The sequence below is a fragment of the Oncorhynchus kisutch genome, linkage group LG2, assembly GCF_002021735.2.
Source record: "Oncorhynchus kisutch isolate 150728-3 linkage group LG2, Okis_V2, whole genome shotgun sequence".
In the NCBI taxonomy this organism is placed as follows: domain Eukaryota; kingdom Metazoa; phylum Chordata; class Actinopteri; order Salmoniformes; family Salmonidae; genus Oncorhynchus; species Oncorhynchus kisutch.
Genome location: NC_034175.2, coordinates 21,698,844 through 21,722,189, shown reverse-complemented (window position 1 = coordinate 21,722,189; position 23,346 = coordinate 21,698,844). Strand labels below are relative to the sequence as shown.

At 41.9% G+C, this 23,346-nt stretch overlaps 1 protein-coding gene across 4 annotated transcripts; it reads right to left on the bottom strand.

The window, feature by feature from the left end:
• Positions 1 to 1,321: 1,321 nt before the first annotated feature.
• LOC109909673 (upstream stimulatory factor 2) lies at positions 1,322 to 23,306 on the bottom strand. Of its 4 annotated transcripts, none has more exons than XM_020508680.2 (11): positions 22,875 to 23,292; positions 15,873 to 15,910; positions 15,458 to 15,564; positions 14,333 to 14,452; positions 13,869 to 14,016; positions 13,467 to 13,554; positions 10,142 to 10,180; positions 8,983 to 9,041; positions 5,744 to 5,850; positions 5,242 to 5,370; positions 1,322 to 4,566 (listed from the first exon to the last, which is right to left on the bottom strand). In XM_020508680.2, the coding sequence occupies exons 1-11, from the start codon at positions 22,913 to 22,915 to the stop codon at positions 4,477 to 4,479; spliced, it is 966 nt and encodes a 321-aa protein (XP_020364269.2). In that variant the 5' UTR covers positions 22,916 to 23,292; the 3' UTR covers positions 1,322 to 4,476. The 4 variants fall into 4 exon arrangements, with proteins under 4 accessions (XP_020364269.2, XP_020364290.2, XP_020364280.2 ...); XM_020508685.2 differs by having other exon boundaries at positions 1,336 to 4,566; positions 5,756 to 5,850; positions 22,875 to 23,306; XM_020508701.2 differs by lacking the exon at positions 10,142 to 10,180 and having other exon boundaries at positions 5,756 to 5,850; positions 22,875 to 23,301.
• Between the last annotated feature and the right edge of the window lie 40 nt (positions 23,307 to 23,346).

Sequence of the window (23,346 nt, the reverse complement as noted above, 5' to 3'; positions counted from 1 at the left end):
TTCTTTGCTGAGCTGATTATAGAGCATGATCATTGCACAGGTGCACCTTGTGCTGAGGACAATAAAAGACCACCTTAAAATGTGTAGTTTGGTCACACAACACAATGCCACAGATGTCATGTTTTGAGGGAGTGTGCAATTGGCATGCTGACTGCAGGAATAGCCACCAGAGCTGTTGCCAGAGAACCTGTTAATTTCTCTACCATGAGCCACCTCTAACATCATTTTAGAGGATTTGGCAGTACATCCAACCGGTCTCACAACTGCAGACCATGTGCAACCACACCATCCCAGGACCTCCACATCTGGAGGCTTCTTCGCCTGCGGGATCGCCTGAGACAAGCCACCCGTACAGCTGATGAAACTGAGAAGTATTTATGTCTGTAATAAAGCCCCTTTGTAGGGAAAAACGTATTCTGATTGGCTGGGCCTGGCTGCCAAGTGGGTGGGCCCAGTTCCCAAGTGGCTGCGCCCATGCCCAGTCATATGAAATCCATAGATTAGAGCCTAGTGAAGTAATTTCAATTGACTGATTTCCTTATATGAACTGTAAATCAGTAAAATCCTTGAAATTGTTGCATGTTGAGTTTATATTTTAGTACAGTATAATTAAGGAGGGTACTTGCAAATGTATTTACAATATTTTTAAAATACATGTATTTAGTTTTTTTATTAAATATATTTTGGCAACAGTATTTTTTAGTATATTTTGGTCTTTTGGGTATTTTGTATTTTTATTAATTTTTGCCCATCTCTGCCCCCAAATCCTTTGTGAAATACCACCTGAAAGAGGGGCCCAGGCAGGAGTTGTTTCAATGCCTACGGGGTGTCCATCGACACAGAATGAAACACACGTGTGGATGTGACACCACACACCTGCTGCAGAACATAGTTCAATAATAGGATCATCTTACTACCAGATTTTTGTATTTATTTCAGAAAAATAAAATGAGCAACCATCTGTTGCAGCTTATAATGAGGACGGCTCTTTCTACCTTTACCGTGATCATTATTCATGGCTGGGGCCCAGATCGGTTTGTGCTCGTCTACTCCATTGCTGTCAGTGTCAAACATGTTTGCTTTGGCCTGACAATTCCAAAAGGAGTTGGCAAGAACAGAAACAGACTGGCACCCAGGCTACATTATTCACCCATGTGCCTTCAATGTCTTATTAACCATCATTAACTCTATTCAACCTTTGTTATTAATATACCATTTTAGTAGGCATGCCTTTCTCCTTATGCTCTTGATTTTAATCCAAAGTAAATTGATAATTATGAATACATTAGTAGGGGAAAAGACAATGAGCCAGAACACATGCTGACAAGGTTAATAGCAAGTCAATTATTTATTTTTCTGCCATTTTACTTAGAAAAGTCTTATAATCTAACCTGAGAATAGCACGTCTGCTAAAGGGGCCAAACAAATTGAACTACAGCAAACAAACAAAAAAACTAACTATAGCCAACCATTTCCTTTCGCTACCTTAGTTATTTTCACCGTAATTGACAGTGCTCACTTCCCACTGAACGTGAAGAATTTGACAGCAAAATAAACATTATCAATCTACTTCGGCTATATTCAGCTGAAGAGCAACAGTTCTGAGAGACAGTTTCGAGCAAAACAGGGTAACAATTTTATTTTGCACTTACAAAGCACAAGGCCATAGAGTAGGAGAGCTTGTCGAGGTGGAATCATTGAGTACACATGACTTTTCGCAGGGTTGAGTATTAGTGCTGCTTTGCTGATTCCAGAGGCAGACTTCCCTGATTAGGGACTAAAACACAAATGTACCTATTTCCATTCCCCAATTTCAGAAGAAAATACATGACGCAAATCCAGTCATCAATAACATTGGTATTATCATCATCAACTTGCCTGTTTGCACTTTGAATGCATTTCAACTTGGTTATTGTCCTAGATGAGTGAAAGAGTGTCTGAGATTAAATGTTTTCCCAAGTCTTTCCTTGCAAACCGTAATGGTTGCTAATAGAGGAAATTCAGAGCAGATACGAAGTGCAAGGACGGGAAGGTTCTCTGTTCTTGGTTTCTATCTTGAGCAGTGAGTTGGTTCATTTATTCTCTCCAGAGAGTCTTTTTCCTTGGGTGCATTAAGCTCCATTTGATGTGTTGGTTACAAAAATAAAAGCCAAAAGACTAGACATGATACTTGTGGTTATTCTTACACACAAAGACACAGAAACATCATACGCACATTCGCAAAAAACCTCCAGACTTCTGTAGCTGCTAAATTTAGCTTAGCAGTGAACTCAATGCGCTTTCTCAAGAGTGAGTTTAACGTGACACAATGTTGAAATTAAAAACTCAGTAGTGTCTGAAATGGCACCCCATCCCCTACATAAATCACTACTGTTGGTCAAAAGTAGTGCACGACATAATAGGGTGCCATTTTGGATACAACCTGTGATGTTCCACCCAGAATAATTTACATTTGCACTCACTTCATATGTCAGGTGACATTTTAAGAGCTCAACCTTTCAGAGGCCATATCAGTGGTCTATCTAATCTAACCCGGCCACAGTCTCAAACCAGCCTTAAAGATTGTGTATTAAATTGCATAATTGTAGAAAAAGGGCCAGAGTACAGAAATTAATTATTGATTACCATTTAAATTTCCCACTTCCGCCAGTGGCCATTGGCTTTACTTCAACATGAAACATTTATATAACATTTATATAATGTTGCATGGATGCTATTTTAAAAACAGGTCTGTTAATGCAAGCACTGTAAACTGTGATATTGGGCAAAGCACAGCTATTCCTCCAGGTACACCAAAATTGCATCCTTGAGATAGTGAGCTCAAAGTATTGGGACATTAACACATTTCTTGTTGTTTTGGCTCTGTACTCCAGGACTTTGGATTTGGAATGAGAAAATGACAGAGGTTAAAGTATAGACTGTCAGCTTTAATTTGAGGGTATTTTCATACATATCGGGTGCTGTTTAGAAAGCACATTTTGTACATAGTAAGTCCCCCCCTGTGACGAATTCATTTATGTGTATTAAAGTACTCAAAAGGTTTAGTATTTGGTCCCATATTCCTAGCACGCAATGATTACATCAAGCTTGTGACTATTCAAACTAGTTGGCTGCATTTGCTGCTTGTTTGGTTGTGTTTGATGATTACAGATAGACCTGAATGAATCGTGAATAATGATGAGTGAGAAAGTTAGAGGCATAAACACCTTAATAACCCCCCCCCCCCCCCCCCCCCAAACAATGCGATCATCCCATTATTGTAATGGTGAGAGGTTAGCATGTCTTGGAGGTATGATATCTGTGCGTCGAACTTTCACTCATCATTATTCACGATTCATTCAGGACTATTCGTAATCATGGTAGCATCCATATTAATGTAGAAGTGTTTAGAAACTCATTTACAATAAAAGCGGCTCCAAAATGACAATGTATTATTTACCATTGTTTCAGATTGTTTAGATTATTTTGTGGCCAATAGAAATCAAACAGAAAATGCAGCCAACAAGTTTGTAGAGTCACAAGCTTTCTGTAATCATTGCGTGCTAGGAATATGGGACCAAATACTCAACTTTTGACTACTTTAATACACATGAATACATCATTTGGTCTCTTAAAATGGGGGGGGGGGGGTGTACAAGAAGTACTGTAATTTCTAAAACGGTTCACCCGATATGGATTAAAATATACCAAAACTAACGCTGACAGTCTGCACTTTAACCTCAGTCATTGTATCATCTCAAAGTGCTGGAGTACAGAGCCAAAACAAAATGTGTCACGTCACAATACTTTGAGCTCACTGTATATCGGTGTCACCTTTGAAAACACCTAATAATATTGCCAACTATCAAGCCATTCTTTCACATAGTTCTGCAATGCAGCGGTTTATTTGTATCGTGTTTCTGTTCTACTGACTGGTAACCTACCACACTCTCACTCATACATCATCTATTCCCCTAGGATACATCGGATCTCCTAAATGAGTCTTTCTGGGCAGATTTTTAACAATACACAAACTAATAATTTAAAACCACTAACGTAACAAAAATGGTAATATGAACCTCAACCACAAATACAGACTAAAATAAAATATGACTGAAGAGAATGGGAAAACAACTCAAAAACAAAATATCCAATGTCAATGGAGGGAGGAGTTGTGCAGAGGGTTTCTCTGGGCTAGTAGAGAGTTTCTCTGCTGGTTGCGACCGGTTCTCTCTCTGAGACACGTCTATTGTCTACATGGTAGCTTCTTTTGTCATTTCGACTGATCCTGGATCAGTCAAGTGCAGCCAACAAAGCAGCAGGAGCCTGCCAAGAGTCTCGGATGCAGCCTTAAAGACATGGAAGACTAACTGTCTGCGACTGAAAAACAGTGATTTGTCAGTAGCTCATTCATTTTGTTTTGTTCCTACGTGTCGTCTCCAGTCTGCCTCGTTCTCCTCTTCCTTCTACCTGTCCTGCTCTCCCAGTCTCCCTCGTTCATTGTGGCGGTGTCTCGCCCACGCTCTCGATGCCGTGCTGCTGGAGTTGCGCTCGAAGAAGGGCATTCTCATTCTTCAGCTCCTCGATCTGAGACAAACAACAATGTCCGCCAACGAAAAACAACGGGTGTCCTCAATGTAATCAATGAATTAGCAGCAACTTAACAAAATATGTCAACTTCTAGGCCTCACTTGTTCTTTCAATGATTGAAGAACTACACAGAAACGTCTGTTTTATACACTTTTCAACAAAAGTTTTGGACAATCCTGGACATAACATCAATCTGTTTTAAATCTCAAGGTACTGTACTATCATCCTAGCTTCTCCTCTGGGCTATCACACACTCACTGCCTCTCTATCCCCAACAGGACTGGAGACTGTTCACTTCTGAGCATTACAATGAGGACATGAAGAACGGTGCTTTGGGATTCAATAAGAAATGAAAGGCAAAACACTCTCCATACAATTCTATAACTTCATTTTGAAGTAAAAATGGCACCTCGGTTGTCAAGATGTAAAATGAACGTTAAATGAACGTTAAATGAACGTCAAACGCCTACATTTGTTTGAACATTAACCGTTTCTGTTCGCAGGCATCTGATGCTATGTGATAGCCTGGTCCCAAAACAGTTTGTGCGGTCTTGCCAACTACAATGTTGTGCCTGACAATGACCATAGAAGTTGGCAAGACGGCACAAACCGATCCGGGTCCAGGCTAGGCCTCTGATTCTTTGTGATAGCATTCTTTCTAGGCTGTTTTACCTGCTGTCTGCAGAGCTCGTTGTCCACCTGTACTCTCTCCACCTCTTTGACACCGTCCAGGAGCCTCTGGTTATTCTGACGGAGCTCTCGGATGTAGTCACACGCCTTAGACAGGATGCCCCCTTTACTCTGAGGGAAGGAGAAAGGAGTTCATTAAGACATTTTGCCGTGTGGAAGACAGGAAGAGTAGCCGATGCTTTCGCAACAGCTATTGTGGATCCTAATAAAATACCAATACTCATGCGTACATACACACCACACACACCACACACCCCTAACTAAATGAATGCAAACACCCCCCCGCACCCACACAATTGATTCCAATTAAAAATCTCATTTTCCCTAAGCTTAATATAGCCTTCATACAAGGGAGGACCGGCAATATGTCCTCACTTCTCTGAATTTAAGTTGGTTTACCATTCTTGTTAGGACTTCTGGTACTCACAAGTATATTAAAATGTGTACACACACACACACGACAAAGCTGCTGAGAGTGCCTTACAGAGTGACTTACAGCCCCCGTCTTGGTGCTGTCTATGTTGCAGTCGGGGATGATTTTGGAGAGCGTGACAATCCAATTGTTGATCTTGTCTCTCCGCCGCCTCTCAACTGTTGAGACACAGAGAACAGGTTCAGAGATAGAGGTGAACAATATGGATACATGCAGAGAGTGGTTAGGGTCTATGTGGATATTTCTCTCTGTATGCCTTGAATAGTCACTTAGCTAGAAAATGTGACATTGTGGGAACATCTGACAGTTCAACAGCAGCCTCTAGTGGTTGGTTGATATACAAAATGAAAGTCTAAAAGTGCCTCTGGGATAGAATTAGAAAAATATATATATATATTGTTCACTTAATGTGGCTTTGGTTTCAAAAATGAAAAAAAATCACAAGGTGCAGCTAATTTAAAAAGAAATTCAACATGATATTGCATACACTACATGGCCAAAACTATGTGGATTCCAATTCAAATGAGTAGATTCAACTATTTCAACCACACAGTTGCTGACAGGTGTATAAAATCAGGCACAAAGCCATGCAATCTCCACGGACAAGCATTGGCAGTTGAATGGCCCTTACTGAAGAGCTGTGACTTTCGACATGGCACCGTTACAGGATGCCACCTTTACAACAAGTCAGTTCGTCAAATTTCTGCCCTGCTAGAGCTGCCCCAGTTAACTGTAAGTGCTGTTATTGTGAATAGGAAACGTCTAAGAGTAACAACGGCTCAGCCACGAAGTGGTAGGCCGCACAAGCTCACAGAACGGGAATGCCGAGTGCTTAAGCGCATAGCGTGTAAAAATCGTATGTCATCCGTTGCAACACTCACTACAGAGTTCCAAACTGACTCTAGAAGCAAAGTCAGCACAATAACGGTTTGTCAGGAATTTCATGAAATGGGTTTCCACGGCCGAGGAGCCGCACACAAGCCTAAGATCACCATGAGCAACGCCAAGCATCGGCTGGAGTGGTGTAAAGCTCACAGCCATTGGACTCTGGAGCAGTGGAAACTCGTTCTCTGGAGTGATGATTCACACTTCACCATCTGGCAATTTGACGGATTAATCTGGGTTTGGCAGATGCCAGGAGAATGCTACCTGCCCGAATGCATAGTGCCAACTGTAAAGTTTGGTGGATGAGGTATAATGGTCTGGGTCTGTTTTTAATGGTTCGGGCTAGACCCCTTAGTTCCAGTGAATGGAAATATTAACGCTAAAGCATACAATGACATTCTGACTTTGTGGCAACAATTTGGGGAAGGCCCTTTCCTGTTTTAGCATGACAATGCCCCTGTGCACAATGAAAAGTCCATACAGAAGTGATTTGTCAAGATCAGTGTGGAAGAACTTGACTAGCCTGACCTCCTGACCTCAACCCCACCTAATACCTTTGGGATTAATTGGAATGCCGACTGAGCCAGGCCTAGTCGCCCAACATCACTAATGCTCGTGGCTGAATGGAAATAAGTCCCCGCAGCAATGTTCCAACACCTAGTGGAAAGCCTTCCCAGAAGAGTGGATGCTGTTATAGCAGCAAAGTGGGGAACCAACTCCATATTAATTTCCATGATTTTAGAATGAGTCCATATACTTTTGCCATGTAGTGTATCTTGGAATGCAGAAGTAAAGCACAGAGTTGCATGGTTAAGATACACTACCGTTCAAATGTTTGGAGTCACCTAGAAATGTCCTTGTTTTTGAAAGAAAAGTACATTTTTTGTCCATTAAAATAATGGTTAATGTTGTAAATGACTATCGTAGCTGGAAACGGCAGATTTTTAAAGGAATATCTACATAGGCGTACAGAGGCCCATTGTCAGCAACCATCACTCCTGTGTTCCAATGGCACGTTGTGTTAGCTAATCCAAGTTCATCATTTTAAAAAGGCTAATTGATCATTAGAAAACCCTTTTTGCAATTATGTTAGCACAGCTGAAAATGTTCACCCTCATTAAAGAAGCAATAAAACTGGCTTTCTTCAGAATAGTTGAGTGTCTGGAGCATCAGCATTTGTGGGTTCGATTACAGGCTCAAAATGGACAGAATCAAAGTACTTTCTTCTGAAACACGTCAGTCTATTCTTGTTCTGAGAAATGAAGGCTATTCCATATCAGAAATTGCCCAGAAACTGAAGATCTCGTACAGCGCTGTGTACTACTCCCTTCACAGAACAGCGCAAAATGCACAACTGAGCAAGAGGACAGTACATTAGAATGTCTAGTTTGAGAAATAGACGCCTCACAAGTCCTCAACTGGCAGCTTCATTAAACAGTACCCGCAAAACACCAGTCTCAATGTCAACAGTGAAGAGGCGACTCTGGGATGCTGGCCTTCTAGGCAGAGTTGCAAAGAAAAAGTCATCTCAGACTGGCCAATAATCTTTTATTTTTAAGATAGGCAAAAGAACAGACACTAGACAGAGGAAGATTGGGGGGAAAAAGTGTTAAGGACAGACTAATCTAAGTTTGAGGTGTTCGTATGACAAAGAACATTTGTGAGACCCAGAAAAAATGAAACAATGCTGGAGGAGTGCTTGACACCATCTGTCAAGCATGGAGGCAATATGATGGTCTGGGGGTGCTTTGGTGGTGGTAAAGAGGGAGATTTGTACAGGGTAAAAGGGATCTTGAAGAAGTTAGGCTATCACTCCATTTTGCAATGTCCTGTGGACGATGCTTAATTGGAGCCAATTTCCTCCTACAACAGGACAATGACCCAAAGCACAGCTCCAAACTATGCAAGAACTATTTAGGGAAGAAGCAGTCAGCTGGTAATCTGTCTATAATGGAGTGGCCAGCACAGTCACCGGATCTCAACCCTATTGAGCTGTTGTGGAAGCAGCTTGACCGTATGGTACGTAAGAAGTGCCCATCAAGCCAATCCAACTCGTGGGAGGGGCTTCAGGAAGCATGGTGTGAAATGTCTTCAGATTACCTCAACAAATTAACAACTATAATGCCAAAGGTCTGCAAGGCTGTAATTGCTGCAAATGGAGGATTATTTGACGAAAGTTTGAAAGATACAATTATTATTTCAATTTTAAAAAATCATTATTTATAACCATGTCAATGTCTTGACTATATTTCCTATTCATTTTGCAACTCATTTCATGTATGTTTCATGGAAAACAAGGACATTTCTAAGTGACCCCAAACTTTTGAACAGTAGTGTATATTGGCTCGGAGAGAACATTGAACCGGGGAGGATTGTGAGTGATGTAGGCCCTTCCCTTTGCTCACCTTCATTGTGTTGAGCTCTCCTCCTTTCATCTCTGGGTGTCCGTGGGCCATCCATTTTCCTACAGACAAAAATAAATAGAACATTTCACCCATTTTCAAAACCTGGGAGTCCTCTGTCCACCTCCATACAAACAGGTACAAACAACTAGTTAAATGTTTCTAACTCTCCAGACCAAAAGAAAAAAATCTTCAGACTACAGCGCTCCACGCAACTAATCCAGTGCAGGAATCCCCCACCAGAACCACTATCTCAAAGCACCTGACCCTTTTACAATTACACACCACTCAGGCACCAGAGCCGTACTCTGCAGGGGGGCCGCCCTGCACCGCCGTGGGCAGCCGTGCTGATCTGAAGCAGCCTTATGGGGCAGCATATGAGGTAATAACACCACCTTGGTGCTGACAGCGAGACGCAGTGACTGGAATTACTGTATTACCGACTGTCTGACGACCATCTGGACAAGCAGATTTCTTGGAGGTGTCTGTGTCCTTCCCTGCTATACCCCGGAGACAGTCTAAGGCGCGGGCTTCATTATAATCCTAAATTGCGATGTTGTCGCATTGGTGTCCAGAGTATGGCTAATGACAACTGTTTTTCCTATATGTGTCTTCCCCGTGGTATTCTTTAATTAAGTTCCCCATACGTGACAGCCAGATGAGCTCATGAAGGCACTGGGGACGAGATGCACAGGGCCGTGACAGTTTACTAATACAATTCGACAGCACTTACTTTGACAAAGCTTTAATCCGTCTAATGAATTGTGTCATAAATTAAACCAAAATGGCTGGTGTTCACACAGTGCCCTTACCTTTTTCACATCTAATGAGTAAAAGCAATTAAAAGAAAGCTAAAACAAAGGGGGCTGTTTTTACTTTAACCTAGCTAGTCAAGGTCATACAGAACTGAACAGAAACACACCTCGTTGCAATACTGAATCAGGACTACCATCAAAGAGTACACACACACACACTTTCCAATGCCAAATGTAGCTCAATCACATCAAGGGTCTAACATAATCACCAGGGAATTGTACTGAAGGGAATGAAGGGGGAATAGGGAGCTGGTGTGATTGTTCTTTCTTCTTTGTGGTATATGATCTAGGCCTAATTTGATTGGTTTATTGGTTGCAGTGGGAGGGGATGTGGAAGTTGTCCTCACCAGTTTAAACCGTCATGTTGCAGCATCTCGGTTTCGTCTCTGCGAACGGCAGGTAAGCGGTGGAAGTTTTCATTTAATGTCATTTATTTGCACAGATCAAATATGTTCAGTCATGGATTAGTTTATGCGTTGTTGATGAAAGAATAAATGACAAATTACACAAATTATCACAGACAAGAAAAACATATGGAAAGGGGGAATAGAATGGCAAAACACAGGAAAAACAAGCCCTCCCTAGACAACAGCACACACTGCAGTGGTATCCAGCCCTTTAAGGCTGTACATTTAACAGTGAAGTAGATAAAAGATTTACTGGTAGCCAAAGAGAACTGGGGAAATCACTGCAGCCCGACACTAGAACTAGACATACAACAACTGGACTGGTCTTGTACGAACATCCCACACAAAAGCCCCAAGAAGCCTAAAGAACTTGGGAAGAGTCAAGATCAGTCTTAATAGCAAACCCATACCCCAACACCTTAGTGTGTGCAAATTGATGACCATCCCCTTTACCTAAAGCTACACTGCTCAAAAAAAGAAAAAGGAACACTTAAACAACACAATGTAACTCCAAGTCAATCACACTTCTGTGAAATCAAACTGTCCACTTAGGAAGCAACACTGATTGACAATAAATGTCACATGCTGTTGTGCAAATGGAATAGACAACAGGTGGAAATTATAGGCAATTAGCAAGACACCCCCAATAAAGGAGTGGTTCTGCAGGTGGTGACCACAGACCACTTCTCAGTTCCTATACTTCCTGGCTGATGTTTTGGTCACTTTTGAATGCTGGCGGTGCCTTCACTCTAGTGGTAGCATGAGACGGAGTCTACAACCCACACAAGTGGCTCAGGTAGTGCAGCTCATCCAGGATGGCACATCAATGCGAGCTGTGGCAAGAAGGTTTGCGGTGTCTGTCAGCGTAGTGTCCAGAGCATGGAGGCGCTACCAGGAGACAGGCCAGTACATCAGGAGATGTGGAGGAGGCCGTAGGAGGGCAACAACCCAGCAGTAGGACCGCTACCTCCGCCTTTGTGCAAGGAGGAGCACTGCCAGAGCCCTGCAAAATGACCTGCAGCAGGCCACAAATGTGCATGTGTCTGCTCAAACGGTCAGAAACAGACTACGTGAGGGTGGTATGAGGGCCCGACGTCCACAGGTGGGGGTTGTGCTTACAGCCCAACACCATGCAGGACGTTTGGCATTTGCTAGAGAACACCAAGATTTGCAAATTCGCCACTGGCGCCCTGTGCTCTTCACAGATGAAAGCAGGTTCACACTGAGCACATGTGACAGAGTCTGGAGAAGCCGTGGAGAACGTTCTGCTGCCTGCAACATCCTCCAGCATGACCGGTTTGGTGGTGGGTCAGTCATGGTGTGGGGTGGCATTTCTTTCGGGGGCCGCACAGCCCTCCATGTGCTTGCCAGAGGTAGCCTGACTGCCATTAGGTACCGAGATAAGATCCCCAGACCGCTTGTGAGACCATATGCTGGTGCGGTTGGCCCTGGGTTCCTCCTAATGCAAGACAATGCTAGACCTCATGTGGCTGGAGTGTGTCAGCAGTTCCTGCAAGAGGAAGGCATTGATGCTATGGACTGGCCCGCCCGTTCCCCACACCTGAATCCAATTGAGCACATCTGAGACATCATGTCTCGCTCCATCCACCAACGCCACATTGCACCACAGACTGTCCAGGAGTTGGCGGATGCTTTAGTCCAGGTCTGGGAGGAGATCCCTCAGGAGACCATCTACCACCTCATCGGGAGCATGCCCAGGCGTTGTAGGGAGGTCATACAGGCACGTGGAGGCCACACACACTACTGAGCCTCATTTTGACTTGTTTTAAGGAAATTACATCAAAGTTGGATGAGCCTGTAGTGTGGTTTTCCACTTTAATTTTGAGTGTGACTCCAAATCCAGACCTCCATGGGTTGATAAATTTGATTTCCATTGATAATTGTGTGATTGTTGTCAGCACATTCAACTATGCAAAGAAACTGTATTTAATAAGAATATTTCATTCATTCAGATCTAGGATGTGTTATTTTAGTGTTCCCTTTATTTTTTTGAGCCAGTGTATATTGTAAAATGTATTCCCCCCCCCAGAATATAAGAAGCTCCATGTTGCTCTTCAGGCCTGAGAATAAGAGTTCATCACATACAGGCAGGGAAATGGCAAGGCAAGGGATATCCACTCAGTCCAACACAAATTAGATTTGAGAGGATCATGTGTTCATTCTGGATGGCAAAACAAGCATGGCATTATGTCAAATAAAAAAAAACACTTTGGAACCATTCTTCCAATCCATTTCCCTTATGTGCAGAACCCTTGAAACAATCTCATAACAAAAAACACACAACTCCTTATTTTATATTCAAACACTTGCCTGGCAATCCCCCTTCTAGATAATATGTTAGTTTATGGGCATGTTTACAATTTACTCACAGCCCTTGGCTCTGGGCATGCAGTATGTCTTCATAGAAAAATAAGCACATTGAAATTACATTTCCTAAATTAACCAGAACACTAATGTCAAATTAATTCACTGACACAAATATCATTAATCATCCATTTGGCATGAGAGATTATTTAGATTTTCAGCATGGATTAACCAGAGTTAACAGTTTGGTTTTTGATTCAGTGTTACTCATTCAGAGTGGTTTGAGGAAAATAGCTTCATCACATGATAATGATATTGATGATTGTGAAAGAGATAAACAAAATTAGGAAGTAGACAAGGAAGGGGGAAACCAGGGCAACAAGGACAGGGACACAACGACCGTGTGATGACATCATCCATCCCACAAGAACAGCAAAGTGTTCAAGGAAACGACACACGCAGTGCTGTCTGACCCAGGTCCAGGTCACGCTCTTGCTCAACCCAAATCTATGTGAAAGTGAATAGGGGGGGATGCAGTGCGACTATACTTTCAGTTTTTGGAGAGAATAGTCAATATACTACTTTTTCAATATTCAATCAGTGACTTAGTTTTTTAGTCTAACTGATACATCTCAGACTCAAGCAAACCAACTCTTAGATGTTCTAGAAAAATCCAGTCAAATGACTTCTTAACAGGTCATTACTGATGAAAGGTTGAAATTACCGCATAACACCTAAGCATATGGGCTAGTTCCTACTTGGAAAACATGTCTGACATGCTTGTGGTAGATGAACTCAAGGACGGCATAGGTAGGTTTTTGACTGCTTAACATCTGGAGTGGCTCAGACTACTGTGTGCATGGGCTCTCCTTTCAGAGTCCCTCTAATATGATATGAGGGACATAGGAGGAGAGGAAGAAGCGGTGTGGTAGATACTCACTCAGGGTAGGGGTGTGTGCGCGGGGCTATGGTTCGCTGTGTGCCTGTCTGCAAGACGTCAGGAGGGGTCATCATCACGTAGAACTGACCTGTGGGAGAAGAGATGACATGGGAACGAGGGAGAGAGAGAGAGTCAGACATGGGGCAGGTTGGAGACTTCAGTGACAAAGTCTTGAGGAGAATTTGCTGAGTGACACTGGACTCTAGCACTGAGACAAACCTTGTGGCTGAGGGGATGAACAGTTAATCTCTCTCAGTCAGCACTGTGTCAGGGTACTCAAATGTCAATTTGATAAGTGGTCATTCTTCTTTATGTCTGGACTTGAACCAAAAACGAGGGACAGTATTTTGCCCTCAGAAGACTGCTAGCCTAGCGTTAGAAGTAGAGGTAGTGCTGACTCACCCCCAGCCTGTGTGGGGTCGGAGGTGGTCTGCACAGACACGGTGCCGTCGCTCACAGCCGTAGCTGGGAAGTAGGCGAAGCGCGTCTCCCCTCCCAGCGTATCTCCCACGGGGCTACCCCCATTACTGAAAGGGTTCTGGATCACAGCCTGACAGGGGACAAGGTGGGAAGGGTTAGCAGGCCCTACTAACAACTAACTTACGACATGGATATTACTTGATAACAATTCATTACAACAAGTGACACATTTATTTATTTATATATATATATATATAAATAAATAAATAAATAAATAAATAAAATGTAAGTGTCCTGATTCCTGCACAACAACAATATACAGATAACTTGTATAACGATCAATAGTTTGATACTACTGAAATATGTCAGGCTCCCTAGCCATTAGGAACTGTGTTATTGTAAAGGGTGACAGTAGTGGCCTCGGTTCCTGGTGTTCTGGTACCTACCTGGGCCACTGCTTGAGGAGCGCCGGGGAAGGCAGCCGTGGAGACCACGCTAACCGGCCCTCCCCCGTCATCTCTCCCCTCCAGCTGCTGGTCAGTTACCTGGACAACACGGTAAGTCACCTGGGGAAGAGAGGGAGACAGAGAAACCAGAGTCATTAATTCTACAACAAAGAGCATGGGATGCCTTCTAGCCTGACCACTGTCATTTTAATGTCACTGTGTTTTCAGTACTTGCAGGTTGTTTACGTCATATTGAGGTTCACACCCTAGGCTATAGTATTTAAACCCTTGCACATTGAATGATACTGCTAGGCCTACAATTGATCTACACACCCAACGTATGCTTATATGGCAGAATGTGCCTAATTCAATATAAAAACAGCTTCAAAATAATCTGCATTTGTACCCCTTCATCGTGTGACTCACCTCCTGACTAACATGTGACACCAGCCGCATGCCAATCCAGGAAGGGGATTGGAGTCACATGATCACTCACACTAACTGTGTTTACTCCAAATGAGCAGCGAAAGGACCAGCTCTATCTAGCTTCATCCTTCACCCCCCAAAAAATAAAAAGGGTTTATGTGAAGATATAACGTTCACTGTGACGGTCCACAAAAGAGCAGACGTAAACATAAACAATTAACAAACCAATCTGACATCCAAACCTGTAGGCCTATATCAGTGTCCTGGCCGGTTCTGCTGTCTGGGTTCAAAGAGAACGAACAAAAGGCTCTCAATTCAACGGAGAGGTTAGTGTTGAATTACAGGGTTATTCAGGGTTTTCCATTGTGTGATGCGGTTGATTCTCTAGTGGAGGGATGGGCAGCACCAGTCCACGGGGGCCTGATTGGGTGTCCAGCCCCAGTTAACACACCGGACTCCAATAATCAACTAATCATGATTGTCGGTTCAGAATGCAATTAGTTTAAAATCACCTGTGTTTGCTAGTGATGGGGGGAAAGTATGACACCATTCTGGCTCCTGGGGACCAGAGTTGCCCATCCCTGCTCTAGTGTGAGTGATGCAGTAAACTGACCTCATACTGTAAAAACAGACCTATGTGAATTCAGCTAGTTAAAGGTTTCTTAAAAATAAAAAAAACACTGTTCAGGGGACACCCACCTGACCACCCTCAGAGCGGAACTGGTACTGAATGTTGTGGTCTGCGAATGCCTGGGCCTGCTGAATGCTGCCTATGGTAACAGCAGTCTGCTCCCCTTCCCCGTCTCCTGAGAGAGGGACAGTGGAATGAGAGGATCGATAGAAGGATGGAAGAGAAAATGAACACTCAGATATCCTTTGATGAGAAATGAGTGAGGCAAGGAGTATTATTGCAAAAAAAGCTAGGCCTACAAACATTTGACACTTAAGCACGTGTTTTCGGTCTGTTCTTTGGTCGGTTTTTAAAGCAGCTGGTTTTTCAAGAGGATGCCTGAAATGTCAGTACTTTTAAATGTATGAAAGAGTCAGAATGGTGAAGTTACACACAATGGCACACATGCATCCGAAACGCATACATCCCACCATAAATTCTTACCTTCTAATTGGACGACCTCCTCCTCTTGTTTGTCGTGACTAGGAAGACATGAACAAAGGAAACATTCTAAATATAGGCACGCAAGGTCTAGCTGACAAGGTTAATATAGAGTGGGGGATGGCAGTGGAGTGCAGATGTTACAGTGACTTGGCTAACTGCCAACAGTGTTGGGAAAAGTACCCAATTGTCATACAGTAAACGTAAAGATACCGTAATAGAAAATTACTCAAGTAAAAGTCTTCCAGTAAAATAATACTTGAGTAAAAGTCCAAAAAAAAAAGTGGTTTTAAATATACGTTAGTTTCAAAAGTGATTGCTAAAATATACTTAAGTATCAAAAATAAAAGTGAAAGAATAAATCATTTGAAATGTCTTATATTAAGCAAACTAGACGGCACCGTTTTTAAAAATTACAAAAATCATAATATTTACGGATTGCAGGGGGTATATTCCAATAGTCAGACATCATTAACAAACAGAGCATTTAGAGATGTAATAATTTTTACTTAAGTACTTCACACCACTGCTTCCCCTCTTACATCAGCGTCATTAAAAGGCACGGTCATTGCCTCCTCAAGCAATGTGTGACTGGGGCAAGGGGCCGATGTAGAAACCGCTCTGTCATTTCCTGGTTGCTAAAATTCTACACTCTTCTCTCAATTTGAATAGCGCAGGGAATCATTGTGTAGGGAATCTATTTTTTTAAAATTAATTAATAAAAAATATCGCTGTAAAATATATTTTCAATAACAAAACAACGTGGCTGTTTGAAGTTGGTGGACTAAACAAATTAAAACAGTTTCCACCATCATCTATGCAATCTTGAATCCTTGGGAGGTAACCACCACGGCCTACAGTATGCTCGCAATCATCCCTGGGACATCGGACAGCACTAACCTTCTCACAGAGTTGTGGGAAAATTTGATGCAGGGTAAGGGGGTGAGTTGTTTATATTCAACTAGCCTCCCACATGGGTGAGATATTCTACATTTAGCATGTTAAATGCTTCAAGAATCAATGGGCAGTGTTTTCTTATATTAATTTAGCAGTGGTGACCGCTGCAAAAAATATGATTATATATATATATATATTTTAAACACAAAGCATAACAAACATTAGGAACACCTAAGGTGTCGAAAGCGTTCCACAGGGATGTTGGCCCATGTTGACTCCAATGCGTCCCACAGTTGTGTCAAGTTGGCTAGATGTCCTTTGGGTTGTGGACCATTCTCGATTCTGACGGGAAACTGTTGTAGCATGAAAACCCCAGCAGTGTTGCAGTTCTTGACACAAACCTGTACGCCTGGAAGCTTCCATACCCCGTTCAAAGGCACTTACATCTTTTGACTTGCCCTTTCATTCTCTGAATGGCAGACGTACACAATGTCCCAACTGTATTAATGCTTAAAAATCATTCTTTAACCCGTCTCCTCCCCTTCATCTACACCGATTGAAGTGGATTTAACATGTGACATCAATAAGGGATCATAGCTGTCACCTGGATTTACCTGGTAAGTCTATGTCATGGAAAGAGCAGGTGTATACTCGTATACACAAAGTTGGGATCATTTAAATTACATCCCTAACTGAAAAACTGTTTTTTTCTTCACATAATTAAAATCCCAGTGCAGTTATCAAAAAACATGATTCTCCCTGTTATAGCCTAACTACACGATACACAACTTTTTTTTGTCTAATTTAAATAAAAACAGGGAGGACGGGGCAAACTTTAGGCTACTTTGGTGAATTTGCGAGGCATGCAAGACAAGACATTGCGAGATGCAGATTACCAAGAGATCATATAGGCACTGCCCCGTCCTCTCTCTTGGGTGCTGCCCTGCAACGCTTTCTCTTGGCTAATGATGTAAGCGTGTGTTCAGTCTTCGGTCTGGTGCATGTAGAAGAGCCGAGCCTATTCATTTAGTCTCAAAGGCCCTAATATGGAATTACAGTAGGCTACAGGTAGCCGGTATCAATGAACCCTGAAAGCGCCTTGGCTAGAGCATGTTTGTTTGTCTTTTAGGGTAGGCTACACTACGGCTTATTAAAATGCTGACACGAAACCTTCTCTGGTGATATGAAGCGGGACTAACGTCCATCACTAGGCAACCAGAACTGTAAATCAAATAATATAGACCACACTCTGCTAAAAAAAGTACTTTAACATTAGTTAAATACCGTGGCTTAACAAGACATTTAGTAGAACGAAAACACATCTAGCTACCCTACCATAGCAAACTGCATTAAAAAAAACATCAGTAGATTAAATCAGCAAAGTTTGTTGTCAGGGTAAAAATACAGATAATTCTATGCCAGAGCAGAATTCTACTGTCTGAAATAGTAGGCCTACAGACGCTTCTGATGAGTCACTTTTTTTTTTATTCTCCAAAAGGTACATTGTTGCTATCGACACGCTGCTGTAACTGAGTTCTACGTCTGTAAAGGGTTGCGGTAGATATAACTATACCCGGCCGTAGCGGTTATACATACAGTGGTTGCTCCACTAAAAGTTTTGCAATTATGCCTTGGGACTTTGTGATTTGTGGTTTAGTACGGTACCCTGCGTCACCAGTTCATTGCTCCAGACCAGCGCATGGGGGAGTTAAAGCACTGATTATGCTTTTGGGTCCTACTGTGTCTGACAACAAATGGGCAACATAAACCTAAATAGATACTGATAATTGTGCAAGACTTTAGTATTACTTGCTAAAACTGTTGTTACACTAAGGTTAGGATTATTTTGCTCTTACTGTAGCCCACTCCCGACTGGTCACCTTGTACAGTGCCTGAGTGCCGCAACGGTCTAAGACACTGCATAGCAGTGCATATGTTGCTACAGATGCTGGTTCAATACCCATCCCAGCCTCGACTGGGATACCATGAGATGACTGTAGGTTTTTGGTTTCTCACCCTCTAAAAACAGAAATAAATCATTCCAAATAACAAACTGGCTTTATTTACAAATTAGTAACAATGTCTCACCCCATGTTCAAGAACGGACCCTTTCCTCGCTTGTTATTTAAAAAATGAAATCTTCAAAATAGTTATTTAAACAAAGCGACTAATATTATTATGAATTTAGAATAATATAAAAGCCCCTTGGATATAATCACATATCCATTATTAACTCTGTTATTAGCAGGACAATATATATTGGTCATGCTCCCGAGTGGCGCACAATGGGACTGCCTTGCAGTTCTCCAGCTGTATCCACTGAAAGCGCGCAAGGTTCAAGGCACGGGGGCAGGGGGCACAGGAAGGGCCGCAGAGCCGGGCACAGAAGACGGACCTAGCCCATGGGGAAGGGAGGACCCCCACCCCGCCACACTGGGTAGCACAGAGCAACACAAAGGGGCATTGCACTAATAATGGTGCTGACTACGGAAACATTTCCGCTGTTCTTAGTGCCAGTCTGCACGTTCAAACTAAAACAATGTAACTAATAATGGCATCTTTATGCTTTCATTAATAAAATAAAAATACTCTTTCAAAATGCAGATGTTAACTTTGTCATTTGTTTTGGATACATAACTATGGCGAAAAAAACATCACTGAATTACAGAAATATCCTCCAATCCTCTATGGAATTATTGGTGGAGAGTCAGGTCATATTTTTAAAAATCTACTATAGGTGACATGAGTCTCACTAGCGTTGAATAATGTGCTGTCTTATTAAAATAGCATATTGAAGTTAGAAGCAATAGCCTACAACTACTTAAGCACCATTTCGCACTGCTCCGAGACAAGCATGGGGACTGGTCTTGATAAATTAATGAGATTTTTATTTTGACTGAATCTCCGTTTGGGTATTGGTTAGACTACAATTAGGATGTAGAAATGTTATGCTCTTAGTGTAACCTTTATTTAACTAGGCAGTCAGTTAAGAACTAATTATTTTTTACAAGGACAGCCTATTCCTTCTTCCCCGTCGGGGAATTGAACCCTGGTTTCCCACACGACACAAGGATTCTTTAGCTAAATAGCCCAGTACTGTAGCCTACTCCCAACCATCATGTGCCATATTTTCCATTACATCCTACAGGAAACCCAGGAGGTTTTTTTTTTTTTGGAATAGAAGCATCACAATATGAATGTCTGTAAACAATTGTTGGAAACATTTCTTGTGTCATGCACAAAGTAGATGTTCTAACAGACTTCCCAAAACTATAGGTTGTCAACAAGAAATTTGTGGAGTGGTTGAAAAACGAGTTTTAATGACTCCCACCTAAGTGTATGCAAACTTCCGACTGTATGTCGGAAGTTTACATACAAGTTCTAATGACTCATGATCACTCCACAAATTTCTTGTTAACAAACTATAGTTTTGGCATGACATAAGTAATTATTCCAACATTATTTCACTTATAATTCACCATATCACAATTCCAGTGGGTCAGAAGTTTACAAACACTAAGTTTACTGTGCCTTTAAACAGCTTGGAAAATATAGAGAAAATTATGTCATGACTTTAGAAGATTCTGATCGGCAAATTGACGTCATTTGAGACCATCGGAGGTGTACCTGTGAATGTATTTCAAGGCCTACCTTCAAACTGAGTGCCTCTTTGCTTGACATCATGGGAAAATCAAAAGAAATCAGCCAAGACCTCAGAAAAATATTGTAGACCTCCACAAGTCTGGTTCATTCTTGGGAACAATTTCCAAATGCCTGAAGGTACCATGTTCATCTGTACAAACAATAGTACGCAAGTATAAACACCATGGTACTATGCAGCCGTCATAAAACTCAGGAAGGAAACGCATTCTGTCTCCTAGAGATGAACGTACTCTCGTGCGAAAAGTGCAAATCAATCCCTGAACAACAGCAAAGGACCTGGTGAAGATGCTGGAGGAAACAGGTACAAAACTATATATATCCACAGTAAAACGAGTCCTTTACTGACATAACCTGAAAGGCCGCTCAGCAAGGAAGAAGCCACTGCTCCAAAACCGCCATAAAAAAGCCAGACCACGGTTTGCAACTGCACATGGGGACAAAGATCGTACTTTTTGGAGAAATGTCCTCTGGTCTGATGAAACAAAAATAGAACTGTTTGGCTATAATGGCCATCATTATGTTTGGAGGAAAAAGAGGAGGCTTGCAAGCCGAAGAACAACATCCCAACCGTGAAGCATCGGGGTGGCAGCATCATGTTGTGTTTTTTTTTTTGCTGCAGGAAGGACTGGTGCACTTCACAAAAGAGATAGCATCACGAGGAAAGAAAATTGTGGATATATTGAAGCAGCATTTCAAGACATCAGTCAGAAAGTTAAAGCTTGGTCACAAATGGGTCTCCCAAATGGACAATGACCCCAAGCATACCTCCAAATGTGTAGCAAAATGGCTTAAGGACAACCAAGTCAAGGTATTGGAATGGCCATCACAAAGCCCTGACCTCAATCCTATAGAAGATTTGTGGGCAGAAGTGAAAAAGCATGTGCGAGCAAGGAGGCCTACAAAACTGTCTCAGTTACACCAGCTCTGTCAGGAGGAATGGGACAAAATTCACCCAATTTATTGTGGGAAGCTTGTGGAAGGCTACCCGAAACATTTTACCTAAATTAATTTAAATGCAACGTTTCCAAATACTAATTTAAATGCAATGTTTCCAAATACTACTTGAGTGTATGTAAACTTCTGACCCACTCGGAATGTGATGAAAGAAATAGAAACTAACATAAATCATTCTCTACTATTATTCTGATATTTGACATTCTTAAAATAAAGTGGTGATCCTAACTGACCTAAAACTGGATTTTTTACTAGGATTAAATGTCAGGAATTGTGAAAAATTGTGGTTTAATGTATTTGGCTAAGGTGTATGTAAACTTCCGACTTCAAATGTGTGTGTAATAATATATTAGTACCAGTCAAACGTTTGGACACCTACTCATTCCAGGGTTTCTCTTTATTTGTACTATTTTCTACATTGTAGAATAATAGTGAAGACAACAAAACTATGAAATAACACATATGGAATCATGTAACCCCCCAAAAAAGTGTTAGATTAAAATATATTTATAATTTGAGATTCTTCAAAGTAGCCACCCTTTGCTTCCTGGAAGCTGAAAATGTCCCAGTTCTTCCCTGGCTTGCATACTTTTACATGTCACCCATTGAGCACGTTTGGGATGCTCTGGATCTACATGTACAACGGCGTGTTCCAGTGAAGAGGTGTGAGACAAGGTACTGACTGGTTCTGATCCACTCCCCTACCTTTTAAGGTATCTGTATTCCCTGTCATGTGAAACCCATAGATTAGGATCTAATGAATTTATTTCAATTGACCAATGTCCTGACCAAATTCACATAGAATTGTACATTATACAATCACATTGAAAGCAAGTCTATGAAGCAGCAGATCTGTTCTATGTGTGCCATTTCTACGCGTCCTGGTCTTAAAATGTAGTTTTTGAGTCTTACTTTCGGTTTTGTACACCTGCTTCAAACAGCTGAAAATACAATGTTTGGTTATGGAAAAATATATTTCACTGCGGTTTAGATGGTACAATGATTCTCTACACTATAACGTTCGTTGCAGAGCGATTTCTACGTCCAAAAATGAATGTAGTAACTACATTCTAGCTGTAAGCTAACAACTTTGTATATCTAACTAAGGAACTAACTAACGATCTAGCAAGCTAACTAATTTAAGTTCAGTGTTTGTCGAAACTGATAGCCCTAGCTAGCTAGGTAACGTTAGTTTAGTTAGCTGCCTAGCGTTACTATTAGCAAGATTTAGATTACTTACCTAATACCGTAAATTATCTACCGTAGATAACCGTGTTTGCATGAAATGCTGCAATCCTTTGCTATACTGTAACCATTTTCTAATTGGATTTGCTAGCTTAACTGCCCAAAAAGATGACTAAAATAAACCACTTTATAGTATCTAGTTTATACTACACATAATCAAGCTGTTCTCTAGAAAATGGAGGCCAGGCCTTCGCTTGCTAGAGACGTCCATACATGATGGAGAGGAAGTGGCGGGCATTGTATTACCTTGTTGCGGTGTCCAGACTCTGTTCGAGGTGCATATCCATCAGGGTTGGAATAAAATGTGATATTCAGTGACACGGACGCGTAGATGGAAGTGCTGATCACGGGAACAAACACTCGGGTCATGTGAGAGAGACAGTCCAAGACACGTGAGGCATAGATCGGACTCGAAGTTAAAATGGAGACCGCTGCCGCTGGCTGGGGTTTATGTCGCTCTCGAAGCCTTCGTTCTCACGGGTTCACTCGCGCTACTCGCACTGCTAAATCGAGTCTGTGTCGTCGGGATAGCAACTTGGACTGTTGGAATTGTTTCGTTGCAAGGTTATGGCACAGTAATTCGTCGAGTAATTTCGGTAAATGTTTTCTCACGCTCGGTTTTTTTCTCCTCTCAAAACCTCTGCAGTAAACCAGCGTCCGTCGTGTCTCACAAAATATGGAGTGGACTGTTAGTGTTAGCGAATTTAATTCCCCGCCC